This window comes from Pleurodeles waltl, chromosome 6, assembly GCF_031143425.1.
Source record: "Pleurodeles waltl isolate 20211129_DDA chromosome 6, aPleWal1.hap1.20221129, whole genome shotgun sequence".
NCBI classification, from domain to species: Eukaryota; Metazoa; Chordata; class Amphibia; order Caudata; family Salamandridae; genus Pleurodeles; species Pleurodeles waltl.
Window position 1 is genome coordinate 1,468,040,244 of NC_090445.1, and position 21,351 is coordinate 1,468,061,594.

The following is a 21,351-nucleotide window of genomic DNA, read 5'->3' on the forward strand; positions in this document are numbered from 1 at the left end:
ATCTTAAACCTGCACTTCTTCAATGTGGAGCTTAAAAAAAAAAAGTACAGTTATGCAATTTGTCTAGGGGTTCGATCTATAGCTTTGCCTTGCTATTCTACTCTCGGTACTCAAGACCAAGGTCACGTCTACATTTGAAATGATTTTAAAATGTATACCGATTCCACTATTTGTCACTGCAAACTGTATTTTCCTGTGATAGGTCACATTTAAGAGAAACAACCGGCTAAACACTTCCGTTCTGCATTTGCAGAGGTTACAACTGCATTGTGTTTTAGGCGATGCTAGTGCAGTAGCTCAAGTCAGAGAATCATTCAAAGTTGGACTAGGCCCAGGCTGATAACTTCTACAATACTAGCACATCTGCATAAAGCGAAGCTCATGGGAACCTTGAGGAAAACAAATATCACCCAAATAGGAAACTAGATTTTTAAAACCGACAACACTAAAAACGAAAGAAAACGATGGCTCCAGGTGGGAACTTTGTTCAGCCTGCTTTCCCCAATTCTCACAATGGGCTTAGCCCACAAGAAGCTAGGTGTTCAGTCAAGTTTGTTTTTGACATGCTAAGAATCTGCCCCTTAGCAGGATCATTCACCTTCACCACCGGGAAACCAAGATTGTGGTCTGTATGCGAGTTGAAGAACATTTGAGATTTAAAAGAAATGGTAAATCCGTTTTAAAGACAGATACACGCTAGTTTATCCCCAAGGACAGCTTTCTCTGACTTAGACAGATGATTTAGGGCCTAGTTGTACTTAAAAGCCTGTGAATCTATCAAATATCCAATGCTGGGAAAAAGGCGGTGCACCCTTTGCAGCAGTAGAGGTGGACGTTGTAAACCGATACAGCACCATTTACCAATTATATCTCAATTAGGAATACAATTATTTGACCCACAATAATATTAGCCTACAGTACGAGTCAAACATAACGGAGACAAAGACTCAATGACATCAGCCTAATGGCAAGACAAAAGACAACTCGCTAGATTCAGGTTTCCTAAGCCAAAACATGCAGGCTTTATGCAAGTCCGACACCGAATATTACCTCTGCACTAAAGGAAATGCTTGAAGCTAGCTGTAAACTGCATGTGGCAAACGGTCACACGTTCAATCCATTCTGTGTGCCACTTTAGGGAAGACAGTTAAAAAGAATGGAAAGAAGCTGGATTTCCACCTGCCTTGCAACAAAGAAAGATTCAGAATATTGTTGAAAAATGTTTGGCGACACTCGTGTGGGAAAACGTCCTGGTACCACCAATTCAAACAGGAGTATGGTTTATAAAGTTATTCAATAATCTCACACTTAATCTAGGAGTACCATGAGAATAATGGCCTACTACAGCATAAGCACCAGAGGAACATTCAGTGCCCTTCTTGAAGTTATTCCACCCTCGTTCCTTCCGCCAACAGCTATAAAATATACCAGCTCACGGAAATCATAAACTACCTGGTCACTGACAGAAAACTATTTATATTCAGGTGAACATTGGGGCACTACTTGGAGGCTTTGAAGCATCTAACATAACACATAAAAATGTGTTCGGTCTCACTCCTCGGACAGTTTAAGGTCTATTGTAGACAATACCAATACTCTATGTGGGCATTGGATTACAGTCTAAGTACAAAACAGTGCTCAGGGGTCTACATTACCAGACAATATCTGTATGCAGCTGGAATAGGGAAGGTTAAGCCAGAAGGTACAAAATGAGCTTTGGCATAATGATATACAGGTCAATATCAGGGGTACAGCGATCACCCTGCTCAACAGTAAGGATCAGCGTTTCTCATGTAACTCTTGGCTGCTTGCCAGCCCGGGCCAGAGCAATTAGGGTAGTACTGAGTCATCTGAAGAATGGGAATATTGATAAGTAGAGGAATTGGGGGAGGCTTATCATGTTGACAATGGTAATCCTTCCCACCATGAATGGCAGTCTGGACCAGACCAGGATTCGCTCCTCCAGCCAGTCATTAACCGGCTGTAGTTTACTCTAGAGAGTTTGTCTACATTTGTACTGATCCATAGTCTGAGATAGCAAACCGGTTTAGTTGCACATTGTAATGGGTAATCAAAAGCAAAAGTGTCTGTGCAGGAGTAGGCAGTAAGATCACATTCAGACCAGTGAATAATACTCACATAACTTCCAAACCTCATGATTTCAGAAATCATGAGTGATGTTAATCTGAGGGTCGTCACAAACAGAGTGTAACATCTGTGGACATGGAAGAGGCCTCTTCTGGATATAAAGGTATGGTCTCTGTGTGAATGATGCTTCTGCAACCAGTCGGTTAGATGTTCCATTGTGACTGAAAATAGGATGGGGTAGAGGGGACATCCTTCAAAGGTACCCCTGGAAATAGGTTTTTTTAGGATTTAGGGGTGGGATATGGGTATAGGTTGGTAACTTAATTTTTAGGTTTTTAGGGGTGGTTGAAGTTATAGGAAGATAATTGTATTTTTAGGATTTAGGGCAGTTAATGTATTTTTAACAAGGGGGGGGGCTCCACTCCCCCAACTAAAAAAAAAACCATGCATTTAGGAGTTGTTAGAAATGGGGTCTTAGGTTGGCAGTCAGGTTACCCCCTGTCCAAGCAAGGACCCGCACTCTAGTTAGGGTAAGTCACACACAAACCAAACTATCCTGTGCCCACCCTCCGGTAGCGTGGCACTAAGCAGTCAGGCTTAACTTGGAAGGCAATGTGTAAAGTATTTGTGCTATAAATCATACAATAACACAATATAGCACCACAAAAATACACCACACAGCGTTTAGAAAAATATATAATATTTATCTGGGTAAATGCAGGTCAAAACGATTAGAATGCAAGTAGATGTGGAGATATCACTGTAAAGTGATAAGTGCCTTAAGTCTTTGAGAAACAAATAAATCTCTTAAAGGCAATAAAGGTCTCTTGCAAGCACAAAGTACCTGGTTCACATTCAAAATCTCCACAAGGGACCGCAGAGGAGGCGATGCGTGGAAAACAGGGAGGTGTGTGTTGGTTTTGCCCCTTCGCACACCAACTTGCGTCGTTATTGTCCATGCAGGGGGAAGGCTTTGCCTCGGTTTCCAGCACGCAGACTTGGTTCTTCTTTGGGTTGTAGAGTTTTCTGGCACCCCTGGGACAGTGCGTGGAATCCTGGGCTCGCAAAGCAAAGTTACAAGCCATGCGTCTATACAGTGGGTGTTGCGTGGAAATTTCTCCCGCCCGGCAGGCACTGCTTCAATTCCTATCTGGAAGTCAGGCTGCATCGTCCCGGGTCAGTTGTGCGTCGATACGGTGGGCGGTGGTCAACGCAGGCGCTGCATCGATCTTCTTGTGAAGTCGGGCTGTGTCGTTCCAGTTTGGCGTGCAGTGAATTTCTCACCGCGGAGCAGGCTGTACATTGTTTTTAGCAGGCTGTGCGTCACATTTTTGTCGCACAAGCAGTCTAGTTCCAGGAGTGAAGTATTTTTGGTCCTGAAACTTCAGGGTACAGGAGGCAAGATCTCTCCAAGCCCTGGGAGAGCCCTTCTCAGCACAGCCAGGGAGCAGCAAGGCAGCAGTCCTAAAAAAAACAGTCCAAGTGAGTCCTTTGGGCAGCCAGGCAGTTCCTCTTGGCAGGTCTGGTTCACAGATTCTTCACCAGCAGGTTTCTTGTCCAGAAGGGTCTGAGGTAGAGTGGACACTTCTTGGGGAAGACAAAGTCTGTGGTTTTGGGTGCTATCCTTATACCCATTTTGGCCTTTGGCTTACTTCAAATAAAAGTCTCACTTGTTTGAGAAATCCTGCCTTGTCCAGGCAAGGCTTCAGACACACCAGGGGGTTGGAGACTGCATTGTGTGAGGGCAGGCACAGCCCTTTCAGGTGTGAGTGACCACTCCTCCCCTCTCCTCCCTCCTAGCACTGATGGCTCATTAGGTTATGCAGCCAAAACCCCAGGCCCCTTTGTGTCACTGTCTGGAGAGAGGTACAAACAGCACAACTGTCAAACTGACCCAGACAGGGAGTCCACAAACAGGGAGGAGTCACAAAAATGGTTTAAGCAAGAAAATGCCTACTTTCTAAAAGTGCCATTTTCAAACACACAATCTCAAAAGCCAACAAAAACAGGTCAGGAAAAATAGGAGGAAGGAGGCAAAAAGTTAGGGGATGACCCTGCAAAAAAATGGCCAGGTCCAACAAGAGTTCAATTAAAAAAAAAAAAAAAAAAAAAAAAGAAAGCTATGTATGTAGGCATTTAACTTACCTGAACTTGCACGCTTTGTTAAATCGGGCATCTGTGTCACTCTCCCCTGTACTTCAACATTCTTAAACTTTGATGATTTGTATCCTTCTTGAGTGACACATCTGGGAAACTTTTTTTCTTTTATAAAATATGAGTTTGCTACCATCTCTCAGCCAGGCAGCATTTACTGGCTCCACCAGGCACCCTTTTTTTTTTTTTAAACATTTAAAACTATTTAACGAGGGCCTTCCAGCAAAAATGTGATACTGGGCCACTCTTTGTAAATGTGTTTTTGTGCAACACCAAAAAAGGAAAATCTGCTGGCTTTGCCATTTTTTTTTTTTTAAGAGAGGAGGAGTCAACCTCAAGGATTCCAAGGGCCGGACTTAAATGTTGGGGGAGAGGGAACTCCATCAAAATGGTGACAGTTCACCACGTCAAGATTATAGTCTGCCCGCCCGAGTTAGAATTGTACAGACCATATGTTTGATGACAGTGGAGACTATTCTGTCTCTGCCATGGTCAAACCCCTCGTACAGCCTGACTGAGTAAGAGCTGTTGGAGCTTTGCTGTATGTCCGCCCAACTAATTTAGATGGCCAGACATATAGCCAATTTTCAGTGCCAGTCACCACCTGCAAAACATGCTGGTGTGTCACTGAAAAGTGTTCCATTACCCTCCCTCTCCATGGGAGGAGATTTCCATGACAGGAGGGACATTTTTTCTTCAAAAGGAAAATCCTGCTCAGATTGGTTTTCCCTGAATTAATTTAAAAAAAAAAAAAAAAAAAAAAAAAAAAAAAACAATTACTGTAATTTGGAAGTACCACTCAGCCATTTGGTTTGAGCAGTCATTCAAACTTACTATGCTTGACAGGAACCGCTGTAATGGAGAAAACTGCCAGTGCTACAAGTGTTTGCTAAGCTAGGGGATGACTACATTTGACTTGCAGCATGCCTAATCAGGTAAACAGAGTAATTAACTCCATCACCCTGGCAGAGAAACAGGCTCTTTATTAAATCAGGCCCCAAGTTTGGCAGTACAACAATGTGTTCCAAACTCCCTCAAACTGCTAAAATGTGTACATTCCAGTGGCTTTGAGTAATCTTCACTTGCTGAAACTATGAACTTCACATATGACACCAGTCCTACATAGTCAGCTATGTTTTGCAGACTGCCTAAACATTGGTGGAAGAGTTTAAAATTGAAAGGTTATGGTTATTTTTAAGATTTATTTATCTTTATTCACATTGGCCTCATTATGAGTCAGGCAGTCACTTGACCGCCAGATTCGCAGATGGAGGTCGGACCGCTGCCAATGCAGCGGTCTGAGCGCCATATTTCAACCCTGGCAGTCAGACCGTGAGGGGCACTGCCAGGATCAGGGATTCCAGTGGTAGGTGGCGGTCCTAATCCACCAGGGTAGCGCTGCCCTGGGGATGAACACCTCGTTCTCCGCCAGCCATTTCATGGTGTTAGTACTGCCATGAAAACGCTGGCGGAGAGCGGGTGCAGGGATCCTCAGGCAGTGAACATTGCGAGGGTGCTTGTGCACCCTTCAGCCTACAGCATTGCAGCCGGCTCGATTACGAGACAAAGACAATGCTGTAGACTGTTTACCGCTAGGCCAGTGGGCGTAAACTCAGGTTTCCACCTGCGGACCTAGTGGAAAACTCTTAATTGGCCCAGCAGGGAGGTAGCAAGTTTGGCTGACGGTGTAAACCATCCATTGAACTCAGTTAGGCGCAATGTGTCTACTCCTACTAGATTTCAAAAACAATATTTAATATAACTCCATCTCAATGATGTCACATAATAGTAAGCTTCATGTGCTGTGTCATTGTTGAGGAGTTGTTGAGGTTTTCTAACCATTCCAAGAAGTTTCTCTTATAGAATAGAGTAAAGTGTGGTATGCCAGTATCTCGTGACTAAGCAAGGGTATACACCGTGGGTCTAATTACACTTAGAAACTGCATATTTTGAGGTACACGAACTTAAGGTATTTTAACAGCATAATTTACATTTCACTCAGTACTAATATTAGCAACCCAGAATTGCACTGTGCCACAAAATGCAAACGCTTAAATTGTAAGTTTATATACTAGCAGACCCTAACCTTTCCTGTATGCTGGATTTAAATAACAAATCACAGATCTAGCAGACTTGTCAAGGCGCAGGAACACAGGAGGTATTCTTGTTAAGGGAAGGAGAGCATAATAGTTCATAGAACTAGTTGTGAAGAAGGTGCACGTTGAATGCCTCGCCTACAAACTAGTAAAAAGACTAGAAACAATGATTAAAATATCAACTTCCTAAGAAAATTCGTTTTGCATCCAATCACGAATACAGCTACACTTTTTAAAATCAATTTTACAATAATCTCTGCGACAAATTAGACATCAACACTGCATGCTCCAATACAACCGGGAAAATCCACTGAGCTTTGAGACCAGATTAAAGTTTACATTAATCAAAATAAAGAACATAAAAGGATGAAAGAGTATTATGGGCACCTGATTTCGGTAGGAAAGTATTTACAACTCAGGAAAAGGGTAGATCGAGGGGAGGAGTAAATAACACTAAACAGGTAGTACAAAATGCATTTATTTTTTATGGAAAAGCTACAGTAAGATTTGTAAAAGGTCTGAGAATATTATATTGCCCATATGAAAAGAAAAAAATGGAAACATCAAGTGCGAGAAATAACAAAAAAACAAAAAAAACTCAGTTAAATATATACTCAGCAGTGCAATTAGTTCACATTGCGATAAACTGGAGTCAAGTATGCAACAGAATCAAACAAGTGTTCCCCATAATTAGTATACTGAAAATCTAAGTGCAAAGATCGTATGTTTGCTTTTAAGAAACCTGCAGTTTATGAAATACTCCAAAGAAGGTATGTCGGTTTGGAAAGATAAGCTTCCTTTTGTGAGCGGTCTGCCACCACACAAGAAAAAAAAATGTCTAAAATTTGTTTCATTTACAAATGTAAATATATGTAGCCTATACAGTAAAAAAAAAAAAAATACAAATTAAATAGTAAACTAAAAGGATGAAACCTGAACACAGACTTACAAAAAAAAAAAAATGACACTTTCAAGTGAGGATTGTACAAACATACTTAAATTTTGCATGTAAAAAAAATCTCACCAAAAAATAATTTGGTTGCTTTCGTTGCCGCACTGTAGGACTGGTAGACTAAGGAGGCAGAAGTCCAAGAATCTTAAAAACCACACAGTCTTTTGCAAAGCTTGACAGAACAATTTCATAGCACTCACAGTCTTCAGGTTTTTTTGGAAGTTTGTTTTCTTTTGCTCCAGAAACACTTAAATATACCTAAAACCAAAGAGACCTTGTGGTACATTGACAGTAAACTGTGGTCGATTTACTCCTAATTTTGAAAAACCTAGAATTTACAGTACTCTGGTTTATATGAAATAATTTCCTTTCACAAATTTACATTGCATATTTCTGAGTCCATTCTCTTGCTAATCTGTTGTATCTGTAAATAAAAAGAAGAGACATAGATAAGAGGTCACCTTTCAAAATACTCCACCACTCCGTTTTGCATAAATTTTCTTTGCAATCTACACTGGTACAATTAATCAGGGAGCTCCAGACCTACAACAATGAGACTACAGATAACCGTCAGGATGAATGACATTAAAATGAAGGCAGTGCAAAAAAAAAGAAAAAAAAAAAAAAAAAAACACGCCATACTGCCTCCAGTGTATACATGTCAACCTATTTCACCTATTAAACTATTACAAAAAGCTCAACAAAAAAAAAAAAACTACAAAAAAAATTGCAGGTTTTAGGAAGTACGGGGAAGCGGCAGCAAATCCACATGGGCATGTTTAAAGCATCAGCTAAACAGTTACTGTGTACTCCAAACACAAACTTCCCTCAAAGAGGAAATAAATATCTTCATCTGGCTGATTTTTATTATTTTTTTTTAACCAACTATCTGCACACAAGCATTCCAAGCCGCAGAAACAGCAGTGCCTTACTCTATGGGTAACAGACCGTCATGATGTCCCACTTTTTACCATTTGTAATCTGGCCAGCCATAAGGATTTGTTTGTGAGACTATAAATTTGTGTCCAGCTAAAAGAGATAGCATCCCTGTGCTACTTAAAACTACCAACATAAAACGACTGCTTATAACATCAAGTAGTGCTTGTCAAAAGCAAAAAAAAAAAAAAAAAAAAAACACTTAGCAAACTCCGGACAGATAAATACATTTATTGTAGGCAATTGATTATGGCAACATGCATCTTCCTTAGATGTGGAACACCGGCGCGTTGTAGCCTCGTATTTGCCAGTTTGCTCAGCTCTATTTTTCATACCTCAGAATGGTCCAACTTCTGAAAACACGTTAGAAACAATATAATTGAGAATAGAACATTTTGGATAACTTACTTTTCCTTGTCTGATTTGTAGATTTGTGCAATATCTGGAACTAGAGGGTCATCTGGATTTGGGTCACAAAGTAGTGAGCAAATGGACAACAAGACTGAAACAAAAAACGGAAAAACTAATTTGCGGTAAGTGTACCCCAACGTATTTACTGAAATACAAGAATAATAAGATCATCACTTTAATTTCAAGATGTACAACAGATAATAATAAACAAAAAAATGAGACAATATTTCAGATTTGAAATTTGGCTTTACATTTCTATTTACAAAGAGTTCTATTAAGTGGGTGTTTAGTCCATCTGCCAGCTCAGGACACTGGTGAGACTAATCAGTCAATAAAACTGTCAATAAAACTGTGCTGCTGCCAACCATTGAATAGTACAGGAGCACATTAAATATCGCGACAAATACACTCAATCACGAAGTCAGTAGCTATGTGTAAACAAGATTTGGTGCCCAACAACAAGTAGAGATAGGTGGAGGATCATAGTGGACTTCTTTTAACAGTTTACATGCTTGAAGTACTCCTAGACAGGCTGACAAACCGGAGAAGTAAGTGCTAAATAGAATTGGTAATAAACACATCTTATACTGAAGTGCAGCCTACTCACTGGGTTTGGTTTCAACTTTCTCTGGGAGAGGAAAGCCATCCATATCTTTCCTACAGATCTTAACCCCCTCAGACGTCCTTGAAATTTCACTCTAAAAGGAGTATTTTCTGGTCTTTGGGAGGCCACGCCTCAGGGTGGGCTAATGTTCTACTTCCAACTTGTCTTTTCAAGACACAATGGCAGACATTTAGCAAGCTAAAAGGCTATTCAATCTTCTGATAAAACACGTTTGGCACACACTACGCCTACAGCATAAGCATGCGCTTTAAGAATACAACATATGGATGATCTCCACAAAAAAAACCTTAAGATTGGGAAATTACTATGTAATGCTGTTGAGTCCAGGCCACATGGAGGGGACATGCCCAGAGGTCTTGAACTAACACAAGGAAAACAGAGCTCAGGATCTTGCTAGAAAAAGATGAAGGCTGCATGTGTGGTAGGGGAACCAACAGCTGTCTTAAAAACCCTGCGATGCTGCTTTGAAGATAGACATCTAGTTCAACACCATTTACTTCTGATGACTGGCCGCATGATAACATGGAAATACATTTAAGCATGTGAATCTTAAACAGACACAATGCTGGATTAATGTAAACTGTTAAGATAGACATGTTGCAAGGGAATCTGGAACTTCCAGTGTAACAGTATCATTATGGAGCTCCCTTAATGTGCAGATGAGGGGGCATTTACAATCTGCTAAAAGTTACTCTTTCCCCATATGTGCTTTATAATTCAATTACACATTCGATGTGTAGAAACACTAGTCCACATTGAGCAACATTTCAAATAAAAATTACCTTTTGATACTGTCAATGCAGGAGACCACTGCGACCTCAGTATGTCAAGGCAAATACTCCCGTTGCTGTTTATATTTGGATGATATATTTTTGTTGTGAAAGCAACCTAGATTTAAAAAAAAAAAAAAAAAAAAACACACAATTATTGCAGTTTACGTGGTTCTCTGATCAAACCATGCCCGGCTTCGCATTACGTGCCACTATCATGGACAGAAGCTACAGATCATTCAGGTCAAGCGTGTAACACTTATAGGTAAGTAAAGATTTTTTTTGTTCACTAACCAAAGAGAATACAAGTACTTCAAAAAAATAAATACACAAAACCAGACAAGAGCCTATTCATTACAACCTCTTACTAAAAGTAAATTGATACAATAGTTTGGCATGCAAAACATACACTTTTCCATTTGAAGAACACAGACGTCTTCCCGAAAAATACAATGAAGTTATTTTTCACGTACTTGTACAAGTCTAAAGACTGAAATCGCATTTTTCTTTAATTTTACATCAATCAGGAATTTATAAAGCACACAACTCCCCTGAGAGGGTCTAAAGGCGCTGAAGAGGGAGAGATGGGGGGGGGGGGGGGGGGAGGGGGGGGGGGGGGAGGGGAAAGTGCTGTACCTGTGTTTAAACATTACTTTTGAGACACTAATTCAATTTCAAAGAGGGTCCTGGCACGGAATACGGTGGTTGGATGAGATGCAGCCTTGTGGTCGAAAAACTTCGATCATTAAAGACAGCCCTTTATTTTGCAGAACAAAGCTATCCATCTATCATAAAGGACTTAACGCATAGAATGCCCCTACAGCGAGTCTCAGGTTATCTGGTAAAATTATTACTCATGTTTCATTGTTTACAATCAGTCTGTTCTTTGTGATCTCCAAATAAAGTCTATCCTCAATAAGGTTCTCTAGGTCCTTCACCTCGCTTCCTAGTGCACATATGTGTTCAATGCTGAGAAAGCACACCATTTCTCGTTACATCAACATATCGCAGTTCTTGTTCTTTCATCACAAATGCCTGCCAACGTTTTGTCAAGCTAGTGTGTAGAGAACTGATTGAAACAAAGTGCAGAAAGGGTTCTATCAGGTACTGTCCGGTACACAGGCTGTTTATCTTATCAGAGGGTGTTCTATTCGAAATATCCTGCAAATGGGAGGCACAGGACAGCAATGTCTCAGTTGGCTGCCAATAGGTTTCCTGCTCAATATATTCAAATAATTCTACAATGCCTATGCCAGACGGATAGTCTGCTTTTCCAGTTAAAACGTAAAGTTTGCATGTCTCTATGACAACACTTGTTCACATAGACCTTTCTGGTAAAATGATACATTGGCAGTGGTTCTTAACCTTTTGACTTCTGTGAGTGCTCACCTTATCACTGAAACATGTGAACTCCTCCCCACCCACCCCGAATCATTATTGAAATCAAGGGACCACCACAGTCATTTAATGAAACCAGGGACTGTGGATTAGGCAATGTTGATTATAAGAACCTCAAAAAATACAGAAATAAACATTTATCAAACAAATACACAAATTAATAAATATTCCATTCTATTCACACAAAAAAACTAAATTTACATTTTATTATTAAGGTTGGGGCTTTTCTAAATTCAATTGATGCCACCTATCATTCATACTTTATGGATTTGCACTGCTACCATTAAGCAATCTGGGGACACAAACTTAGTTTTTAGCCTCCAATGTCAACGTTCTTCCCATTTCCGGAACATTTTAAAAACCCCAATTCTACATTTTGCTTCTTTATATACACCTTACTAATCCATTTGGTTTACCAAGCGGTCACAGTTAGGGCCCCAGCATTCATAACCTCTGCCGCAGTATTTGTTGAATCGGATATTAAAAGGAATTACGGTTTTTAAGTTTAATCAGCTGCAAGACTTCTTCTATCCTCTGGTGGAATGTGTTCATTACCGTAAGATAATGATTAAGCAGATTAAAATAGATTTCTTAAAAATGTAATATTCAGCCTTCAGCTTGAATGGTGCACTGTATAGCAAGTGACTATGTGGGCAGATACTGCTGGGGAGACCAAGCTTGCATGACAACATTTAGCATTCAGAAAACAAAAAGGTTCGCTACCCGAGATTTAGCATTATTGGGAAGAAAAAAAAAAAGTAGATGGGTGAAGTATTTGCAGCCATGACTATTCACTGGTTGTGTATTTCTATAATGTAGGGTCTCCAGACAGTCGACTTTTTTCCATGCACTGTAATACGGAGTGTTAATTTTAGGAGTGGATGTATCAAGATTTTACTATTGTAAATGTTTTAATTAGCTTTAATTAGTAATTATGTAGCCGCTGAAGAAGACAGTTTAATCTATACTCCAACATTGAAGCTGTTTTTCCTGCGTTTGTGGCTCAAATAATTTTCTAATACATGAGGTTTTATGCTTTCCCTGTCCCCCATAACATTGCTAAATCTGTTTCTCCAATGTGCTGGTAATTAAGTGTAGTGAGAAGTTCAATATTTTTTTATTTGCAGAACTTTATTTAATTTGTAGAACGAGAAGTGCCCTAAGGGATGCAAAATCAAATAAAAAGTCGCCATTTTCCCATTGCTCTACAAAAGGTTTACAAATACATCCAAATCCACAATAATGTAAATTATATAGACAGTGCACTACAGGATGAGTATAATTTTCAACTAGAAATCCTTTACTGTTCGTATCTGCCGCTTGGTGGCACGGACTAGAGTTGACAGTTTAGTAGAATGCTACTATAGTCAATTCAACCCCAGTAGAGGTAATCTGGAATGGTGGTAACAAGTGATATGATAATTTCACTGTGAATGTCTTCTGTGTTTCATTCGTCTACCTGACTTTTTACTCAGTCTAACAGTATGCATGAAAAACACAACACAATATATTTTCAGATAAGAGCATTCCACAACTTTAAACATATTCACTTTAAAATCTGCCTCACAGAATATAGCTCACAGTCTCTCTGGTCAAAGAATATATCAGTCTTCACATTGATGCCTCACTATTTATAGTGCAGATTTCAGTAAATGCACAACACAGCCACCAGACAAATTCTACTTCCGTGTATGTAGAAACGTATCACTCCTGCCCACCAAGCACCAGGACATCATGCAATGCCTTCTAGATCACCCACCAGGCCATCCATGACTAAGGACCACTGAACGTGCAACACATAGATAAGTAAAGATATTTTGTTCTCTAACTCGAGCGATTACAAGGGATCCATAACAAAATCCCTCAATTACAACCTCAAATTAAAAACAAACTATCTCAATATTAAATAAGGACTCCAAAATGGTCAAGTTCCTGGTCACCCCATTGGGTGGAGAACGAACTTGTTACAGTTCAATTTTTGGTGAACAGACGTAGAAGCTCTGGAACTATTGACACTAATAAGGGGACAATGACCACCTTGATTTCCAGTGAGTGATAAAGACCTGGCACTTCTCAAACATGTAATCCTTCCTAGAATACCTTAAATTTGGTTTGTATCTGAATGATGTGCCAAAAGTGCCCGCATCATAATCACTTCAAAGCTCTGCTACAAGCTTCCTTTGACATTACTGGAGCACACCTCAGAGCCACAAGAATGACGTCTGCAAACTGTATAGCTGCTTGCATTAACATCCCAAAAGCACTTTTGGGGACCGTGGTATGAGGTACAATTGCTGCAATACCATTAAAATTATCTCACAAAATTCAAGCAAAAGAGAAGAAAGTATGTTCTGTATTACTGAGGCATGTTAAGGAGCAGCGGTTAATGCTTTCTATGTAGGGGTGCCCTGATAACTAATGCTCGAGGAAGAATTTGAAGTTCCCCATGAGGGTGGGTGCCATATTGTGTGGGCCACATCCACATTGAATGTTGCCAAGAAACTTTCCATCATTTAAGGAATGTAACACACACCAAGCAGATAGCTTAAAAACTAGTTAAGAGCAACATATTGGTGGGTATACAGCCGAATAGGTTATGCTCCTGAAACTACAACATAAGTCATTTAAGGATGGCTAAGTACTAGAGTATAAAAAAAAAACAAGGTGAATAGGTTGATGTGTTCAAAGCCGAGTTAAAGGTGAGTCCGTACTTTGCAGTTATTATCCGTATGCATTTAGATTCCAAGGAGCCCACAGTGAGCTACAACAAAGAAGATACTACAAAAACAAGTCAGAAATCAAGTTTGTTCATTCATCACTCACTGCCATACAAAATAATTACAGACCGGTCATAAAGATTTTAATATTAAAACAGCATATTTACCTTTGGGGGTTTGAATGGATAATCTGTTGGAAAGTGAATTGTAAGAAAAAAGACTCCTCCTTGGTATGGGCTATCAGTCTGAAACAAGGTAATACAAATTTCACTTGGTTTATGAAAATTTCTAATAAATGAATTACACCTACACAGTAGCAAAAGTATACAGTACATGTCAGAAGTGAAATTGTTAGACACCAAACCTCATTACCACAAATGTGAACAAAGCCAGAGCTGTGCATGCATTCAGTAATGCAGTGCTCTTGCATGGTAGAATAACCCAAGTAGTATATGTGGCTGTGATCCAAAAGGATTTGCATTTTACCTCTTAAAAATGAACTCCCACAAAACCTCTGCAAACCCAGCAAGATACTTTCCTTTTAGGACAAGCAATAACAAATAACACATTATTAAATCAGCAACTCAATCAATGACATCAAAAAATGTCTAAATCCTTATTCATAAGTTAGTGCTGTGTGGGAAATGGGCACAGAAAACCTAACTACAAAGAAAAGCAGCAAAGGACATGATTTGAATTTTGCACTGTGTCGCAGAAGGGTAGCAAAGGAAATAGTCTTTCATAATAATTTACATGTTAGTACAATTGAGTGAATAGTAGTGTGCTCTACAATTTCGGTAAGGTGCATCAAGCTTGTGAAGTGGATGTGATTCAAAGGGGAAAGAAGTCATTACAGCAGCCGTGTAGTTTTCAATAAACTTCACAGTGGAAAGCTTGCTTTGAGCTAAACTTGGGGCAACGTAATTGAATTAGGCTTGTCAATGCAGGACTTGGCAAAAGAGAATCCATAAGACAATTCTGCACTTTGAGACAGCTCAAACTGTAGCTTAACTGATCGTCATGGCCACTATGAAAATCGACTACTCCACAACACATTTTCTCCTGATTCTCCACTCCTTTCAGCCCTCCCTTGGACGCAGTCCTTTTTCTTAACATGCAAACTCATTTCCCAGCCAACCATAGATCCCTTCGCATCCAGCCAATTGGTCATATAAATTTGGTCCCATTTATTCCCTGAACTCCAATCGACCATTGTGGACCAAATACGCGTCACTGCAACATTGTTCAACTGGTCCAATGAAGGGAAGTTCAACAACCTGAGAACAGAATTATATCTGCACTGCCCTCTTCCCATCTTCACTTCAGTCACCTTTCTCACCCCTCCTGAATGACTGGCGTCATCAGCTCTTCAAGGAATAGACCGCAAGCACTCCTTCATAGGTGGTAGAAAACTCCGATGCCTAGGTATATGTAGGTCTTCCACCGAGCCCATCGTGTCCTCAGCTCTGGATTATATTCTGCCAATCATAACGCCTCACAAACCATTCCTCAAAATGTAACTTCAATGCTGTAACAGTATACAATTCCCCAGTACCATTCACTCATTTACTTCGTTCTCAGCTATGGGCTTTGCCTTATCAGTGGGGAAAAAAACCTACACTTCTGAGAACTATTTTTGCATCGATCCTTGTGGCACTGGACTCTCATGTATCTCCTCCTTCAAATGCAACTCGGTTCCCTCCCATTCGGCCCAAATTAATCTATTTAATTAAATCTGCAAACTCAAATGTTCTGTGACTGTCTGTAAACAGTTACATCTCTGACCCTCATTCCAATCTTGCTATGCCCGCACTCATCACCACCACAGCTGACATTCACATGATCCTTGTCAGAGGCAACATAGCAGCCCTCATTCTCCTGGATCTCATAGTTTCGAAGGTGGCTGACTCAGTTAACAGGATAGCTCTGTTCTTTTAGCGTAACTAGTGATAAAGAGATGATCCATCTTCAAACTTCCTTCCCATCTCCATTCTACCTCCCCACACATTTGCTCCAGCTGACCAGAAACAGTGACACCACAAAGCAATTCCCATTAGTGACAATAACAGAAACAAGGTTCCAAATATTAAACACACACAATCCACCCAAACATCCCATCATCTTCCGAACAACAAATACACTGCTCACTAAACTAGTGTAATAATGTACTGATTCAACCTAACTTCTCTGCACGAAAAAAAAGTAACACTACTTGGTCACATGAACCACGTAAAATATTTCAGCGCATTCCCACTACATACGTTAGCTGAATGGTTGTACAAGAAACAAATGCTCGAAGCGTGGGTCCTGGTTTATACGGCTTTCACCTCCTCAAAGGATTTAGCCTTCATCTACTTATTCACATTTCACCAAGCCAATCAAAATGCCCTACCGCGCCTCCCAATAAATGGCACAAATAGTTGGTGTGTCCGTGAAAAAGGTGTGCAAGTACAATATACCATGGGCCAGCAAGTCTCCCCAGTAGCCCGTGTGAAATGGCACCGTAGTTCTGTGACATTTTGTACCACTTCCACGCCATCTTGATGGAATGTGCTGTGCTACATGAGCTAAACCACCTGCATTTGGAGCACATATTTCAAACGTAAGAATGCACTCTGTGTGGATGCCATAGCCGCATTCAAAGCAATTTGTACTGTACAGTTAACATGAATGGATATGTACTTTAAGATACAGGGACAGCATGACCAAGAGGCGGCAAATTTAACTTTAAAGTAAAAGGATATAGATATTTCCCTGAAACGAATATACTTGGGGTAAACAAAATGTAACTAAACATGCTTTAAGCTATGCCATTACCACAAGGTAAAAATGCTGAACATCATGAAGTAGATTTTCCTGAAACACGTACTGTTAGACCTGACAGCCTTAGTGTGGTCACCCCTAACCCTTTGCCTGCCTCCTTCCACTTTGACACTATTTTTGCTGGCTTTAGGGCTCTGCACACTTTACTACTGCTAATCAGTGCTGAAGTGATAATGTCTCGCCCTAAAACATGTTAACACTGGTTCACACAAAATTGGCATATTTGATCTACTTGTAAGTCCCTAGTAAAGTGCACTACCTATGCCCATGGCCTTTAGATTGAATGCTACGAGTGGGCCTGCAGCACTGGTTGTGCCACTCACATAAGTAGCCCCTTAACCATGTCCCAGGCCTGCCATTGGAGGGCCTGTGTGGGGCAGTTTCACTGCCACTTCGCATTTAAAAGTAGTTGCCAAACCTTAAGCTCCCTTTTTCTACATATAAGTCACCCCTAAGGGAGGCACTAAGTAACAACACCCGTAGGGAAGGGTGTTGTGTAGATAAATAACAGGACATATACATATGAGTTTTATATGTCCTGGTAGTGGGAAAACTCCTAAATTCCTTTTCCACAGGTGTGAGGCCTGCTCCTTTCCTAGGCTAATATTAGGGCTACCCTCATACACTGAGTGGTAGATTCTGATTAGAAAGTAGTGGACAGGTCATATTTAGTATGGCCAGAATGGTAAAATCCATCCGACTGATGAAATTGGATTTTATATTACTATTTTAGAAATGCCACTTCTAGAAAGTGAGCATTTCTCTGCACTTAAATTCCTTCTCTGCCTTACAGCCTGTCTCCAATCCACATCTGGGATGGGCTGGTTGACAGCTCCCTTGTGCATTTCACCCTGACTAACACAGAGGATGCTCAATCACACTTGCACACATCTGCATACTGAATGGGTCTTCCTGGGCTGGAAGGCCTGACAAGGGACAGTGGCCTGCCCCCACACAAAGGACTTCCACACCCCTTACTGGGACCATGGCAGACAGACCAGTACTGAAAGGGGACCTTATGCACTTCAAAACCACTCTTTGAAGACTCCCCCACTTCAAAGGCACTTTTGGGCATAAACACTGGGTCCCTGATCCTACCACCTCAGACACTTCCTGGGAAAAATTCTGAACCAGAACCTGCAACCAACCAAGAGAAGGTGCCTGGCTGACCAAAGGACTAATCCGGACTGCTTTGCTGTAAAGGACTGCTGCCTTGCTGGCCTCTGGCGCTGCAGAAAAGTGAAAAATCGATGCACAACCTGCTGGAAACTATGCACAGCTTGCGTAGCGGGGAAAGAATCCCTGCATCGCCGAACTGGAATGACGCAGCCCGGCTCCCCGGGTGGAGATCGACAGCGCCAGCATTGCAACCAGAACTTCAACGCTCAGCCCACTGGATCGACGCATTGCAGAGCAACCAGACTTCCTGCAGGAGGAATCGAGGAAGCGCCTGCCGTGAGACCGAAACTCGAACGCATCACCCACTGGGTCGATGCAGCACCTGTGACTTCATCCTGCACACCCAGGATTTCCACACATCATCTCTGGGCGTCAAAAGACCCTGCATTGCAAAGAGAATTCAAGCCTGCGAGATGGAATTTGACGCAAAGCCCTTGCTGCGTGGAAAAGAATCAACACATAGTCTGTGTGTGTCCAGAAATACGACGCACCCCCTCCTCTGCAGTCTTCGTGCGTGTAATTTTGACACAAATCAGGTACTTTTTGCTTGCAAGAGACAATTGTTGCTTTTAAGAAGTTAAAACCCATCTTATTACAAAAGTGATATTTCAACTTGTATTTATCAAATCTTTATCGTTTTGACCTTAATCTACTCACATAAACATTCTATATTTTTCTACACCTGTGTGGTGCATTTTTGTGGCGTTTTGACTGTTATTGCATGATTTATTGCACAGATACTTTACACTTTGCCTTCTAAAGCAAACCGGACTGCTCAGTACCAAGCTTCCAGAGGGTGGGCACGGATTGTTGTCCCTACATGGACAAGGGTTATACTTCTGCCACCTAGAGACCCCATTTATAACAGATACTGTAGCAAAATTAAACAAGTACAAGCATGCACAAATCGATATAAAACGCTCTGTTGAATAAAAACTTTAGCCATTTCTTGAATGCTGTGGAGCATAAAATATAAAAAGACCTACATGCGAGTGTTTCAGTAAACAAGGAGTGGTAATACTGCACAGAGTGTTACCAATAGCGTGGGCATCAATATTTCTATAATGAGATATATGCAAGTATTACAAGTTAACATCCTATGGAACGATGAATGTCTTGAAGAAATATGTACTAATACAATGATTTTCACATACAAATCTATAATTGTACAGGGACAAACATCTGCAAGGTTTGACCTGAAGGATTTGTTCTCAGAACACAATGCAGTATTACAGTATATAGTAATAGTACTCACATTATTACTTGTGGCATTTTAATACAGTTTTGGACTGAAAACATCAGGTTTTCCTGCAAAAACCGTGAAGAGGCCACTGATGACAAGGGCCCAACTGTTTCAGGGTTTATTAACAGCCTGAACATTTTTAACAAACAACGTAAACGTTGCAATATATTTCGGCATTGGTAATTTGGCCGAATACCTTCAGGTTATTGAGCTGTCCAGGCAGGTATTAACGGAGAATCTTGGAGCTGTAGGAGATCAGTTTCCAAATGGAAAACGGCTTGAATAGGCGAGCTTGTAGGGCAGCCTTTAACAGGTGGAAGGAATGGTCAACAAGCCAAAGGAAGCCAAGTGATCTTCATTGTCAGGCATTGGACATCAACTCTTGTGCCTCGACAGTAAGCTTCTTATGAGGGGGTTACAGTTCATCCAACTAGAGAGGCCTCAGCTGCAGAACTAAAAAATGTGTCAGAAGGGCTACAACTTCCATGTGCTCTTGCCAGCAACATTGTGTTGCCAGTAGGTAAGTCTGGGAACACGTGCCAGACACTGATGTATCGGCATCACAGTAAAAGCAGTAGATCAGTCCACTGCAAGATTTCAGTCACACTTCTTTTGAATTTGTTTCTGGTCTCGTCAAGGATATTAACTTTGTGCAAATCTACAGAATCCAGTATTAGTCACGGACACATTTTAAAGGCCCTCGTCCACTTTTTGTTATCTTGGGGTGGGGGAGAGAGGGAAGGGGTGAGGTGGTTGGGCAGGGAAAGGCTGCTGAGAGACCTTAAGTACGAGTATTTGTGAACCAGAATAAAACTACACTCGCCAGATATTTGACAACACAAACAAATTCTAATCAAGCTACATCCCTAATCCCATACTTACAGGTCCCATGATCGTTGCTTGCCAATGGAACACTGAAAAGACAAAAGGGTTGCGGATTATTAAAAAAACCAATGCACACAATAGTAAAAGTGTGACTGACATGTTTACCTCCCACCTACTTACAGTCATCTCCCACGGGACCTGCAGAACACTGAGCAGGTGGGTCACGTTGCAAGTCGTTCAACTCCTAAAGAAAAGGCAGAGTTAAATAACTTTATAATTCAAAGGTCATTTAGGCCCTGGACATTGCACTTTTCAAACTAACATCACTAATAAAACGCATGCAAGAAAAAGCTGATTTTCCATTTACACGTGTGAGAGAGACAGAGACAGAGACAGAGACAGAGACAGAGATATATATATATATCTTGCTATCTGAAGCCTTCTTGTTGCATATATCTCTTGCTATCTGAAGCCTTCTTGTTGCATATATCTCTTGCTATCTGAAGCCTTCTTGTTGCAAGTGCTTTATCACCGTAGGGCTTGATTCTATGCTGATTACCCAACTTGCCTGCGTTTTCTCATGCAAGCCACCTCTCTGTTATTTTGCCAGATAGCGTATTGTGCAGGTGTGCTGCTGGCATGCAAATGACAAACCAGAAAGTTTGTCGGCAAACAGGAGTAGAGCGCCTCAGCCTTTGGTACCAAAATTAGTCTTCCATTTAGGACATAACTCTATGCGGGGTTCACATTTCTGGGTTTTCAATCTTACATCTGCCAGCAAGAAAGAAAAACTCTACATAACACTATTTTAATGTATGACTCCTATCATTGCCGCAAAGTAAATACAACACTATTCTTAAAGCACATTCTTCAAGACACAGAAGAGCCTGATTTTTTATCATAACACCCAATGAGTGTTCCATATTCTGGTTTCATCCAGTGACTCAACTAAAACGAATACTTCCTATGTTTTCATCTAGCACACTTCTAGTCCTGGTTGGCTTACAGTTAACTTTGCTCGTGCGCAAGCAATTTTCAGCTCAATATGCTACTCTAATAAGTGAGTGCATGTGGTGATCTGTGCAGTACAACTGTTTCTATGCAGCATCTTTGTGTCAACGTTTATAGGCAGAG

At 40.8% G+C, this 21,351-nt stretch overlaps 1 protein-coding gene across 1 annotated transcript in view; it reads right to left on the bottom strand.

Moving 5' to 3' along the window:
* Positions 1-6,800: 6,800 nt before the first annotated feature.
* UBE2D1 (ubiquitin conjugating enzyme E2 D1) overlaps positions 6,801-21,351 on the bottom strand; it is a 46,884-nt gene continuing 32,333 nt past the window's right edge. Inside the window, exons 2-7 of the mRNA XM_069240974.1 lie at positions 20,398-20,461; positions 20,275-20,306; positions 14,315-14,392; positions 10,045-10,150; positions 8,635-8,728; positions 6,801-7,714 (exon numbers count right to left, since the gene is read on the bottom strand). Of these exons, the coding sequence (XP_069097075.1) occupies positions 7,669-7,714; positions 8,635-8,728; positions 10,045-10,150; positions 14,315-14,392; positions 20,275-20,306; positions 20,398-20,461 (420 nt within the window). The 3' untranslated portion in view covers positions 6,801-7,668. The remainder of the gene's footprint in view (positions 7,715-8,634; positions 8,729-10,044; positions 10,151-14,314; positions 14,393-20,274; positions 20,307-20,397; positions 20,462-21,351) is intronic.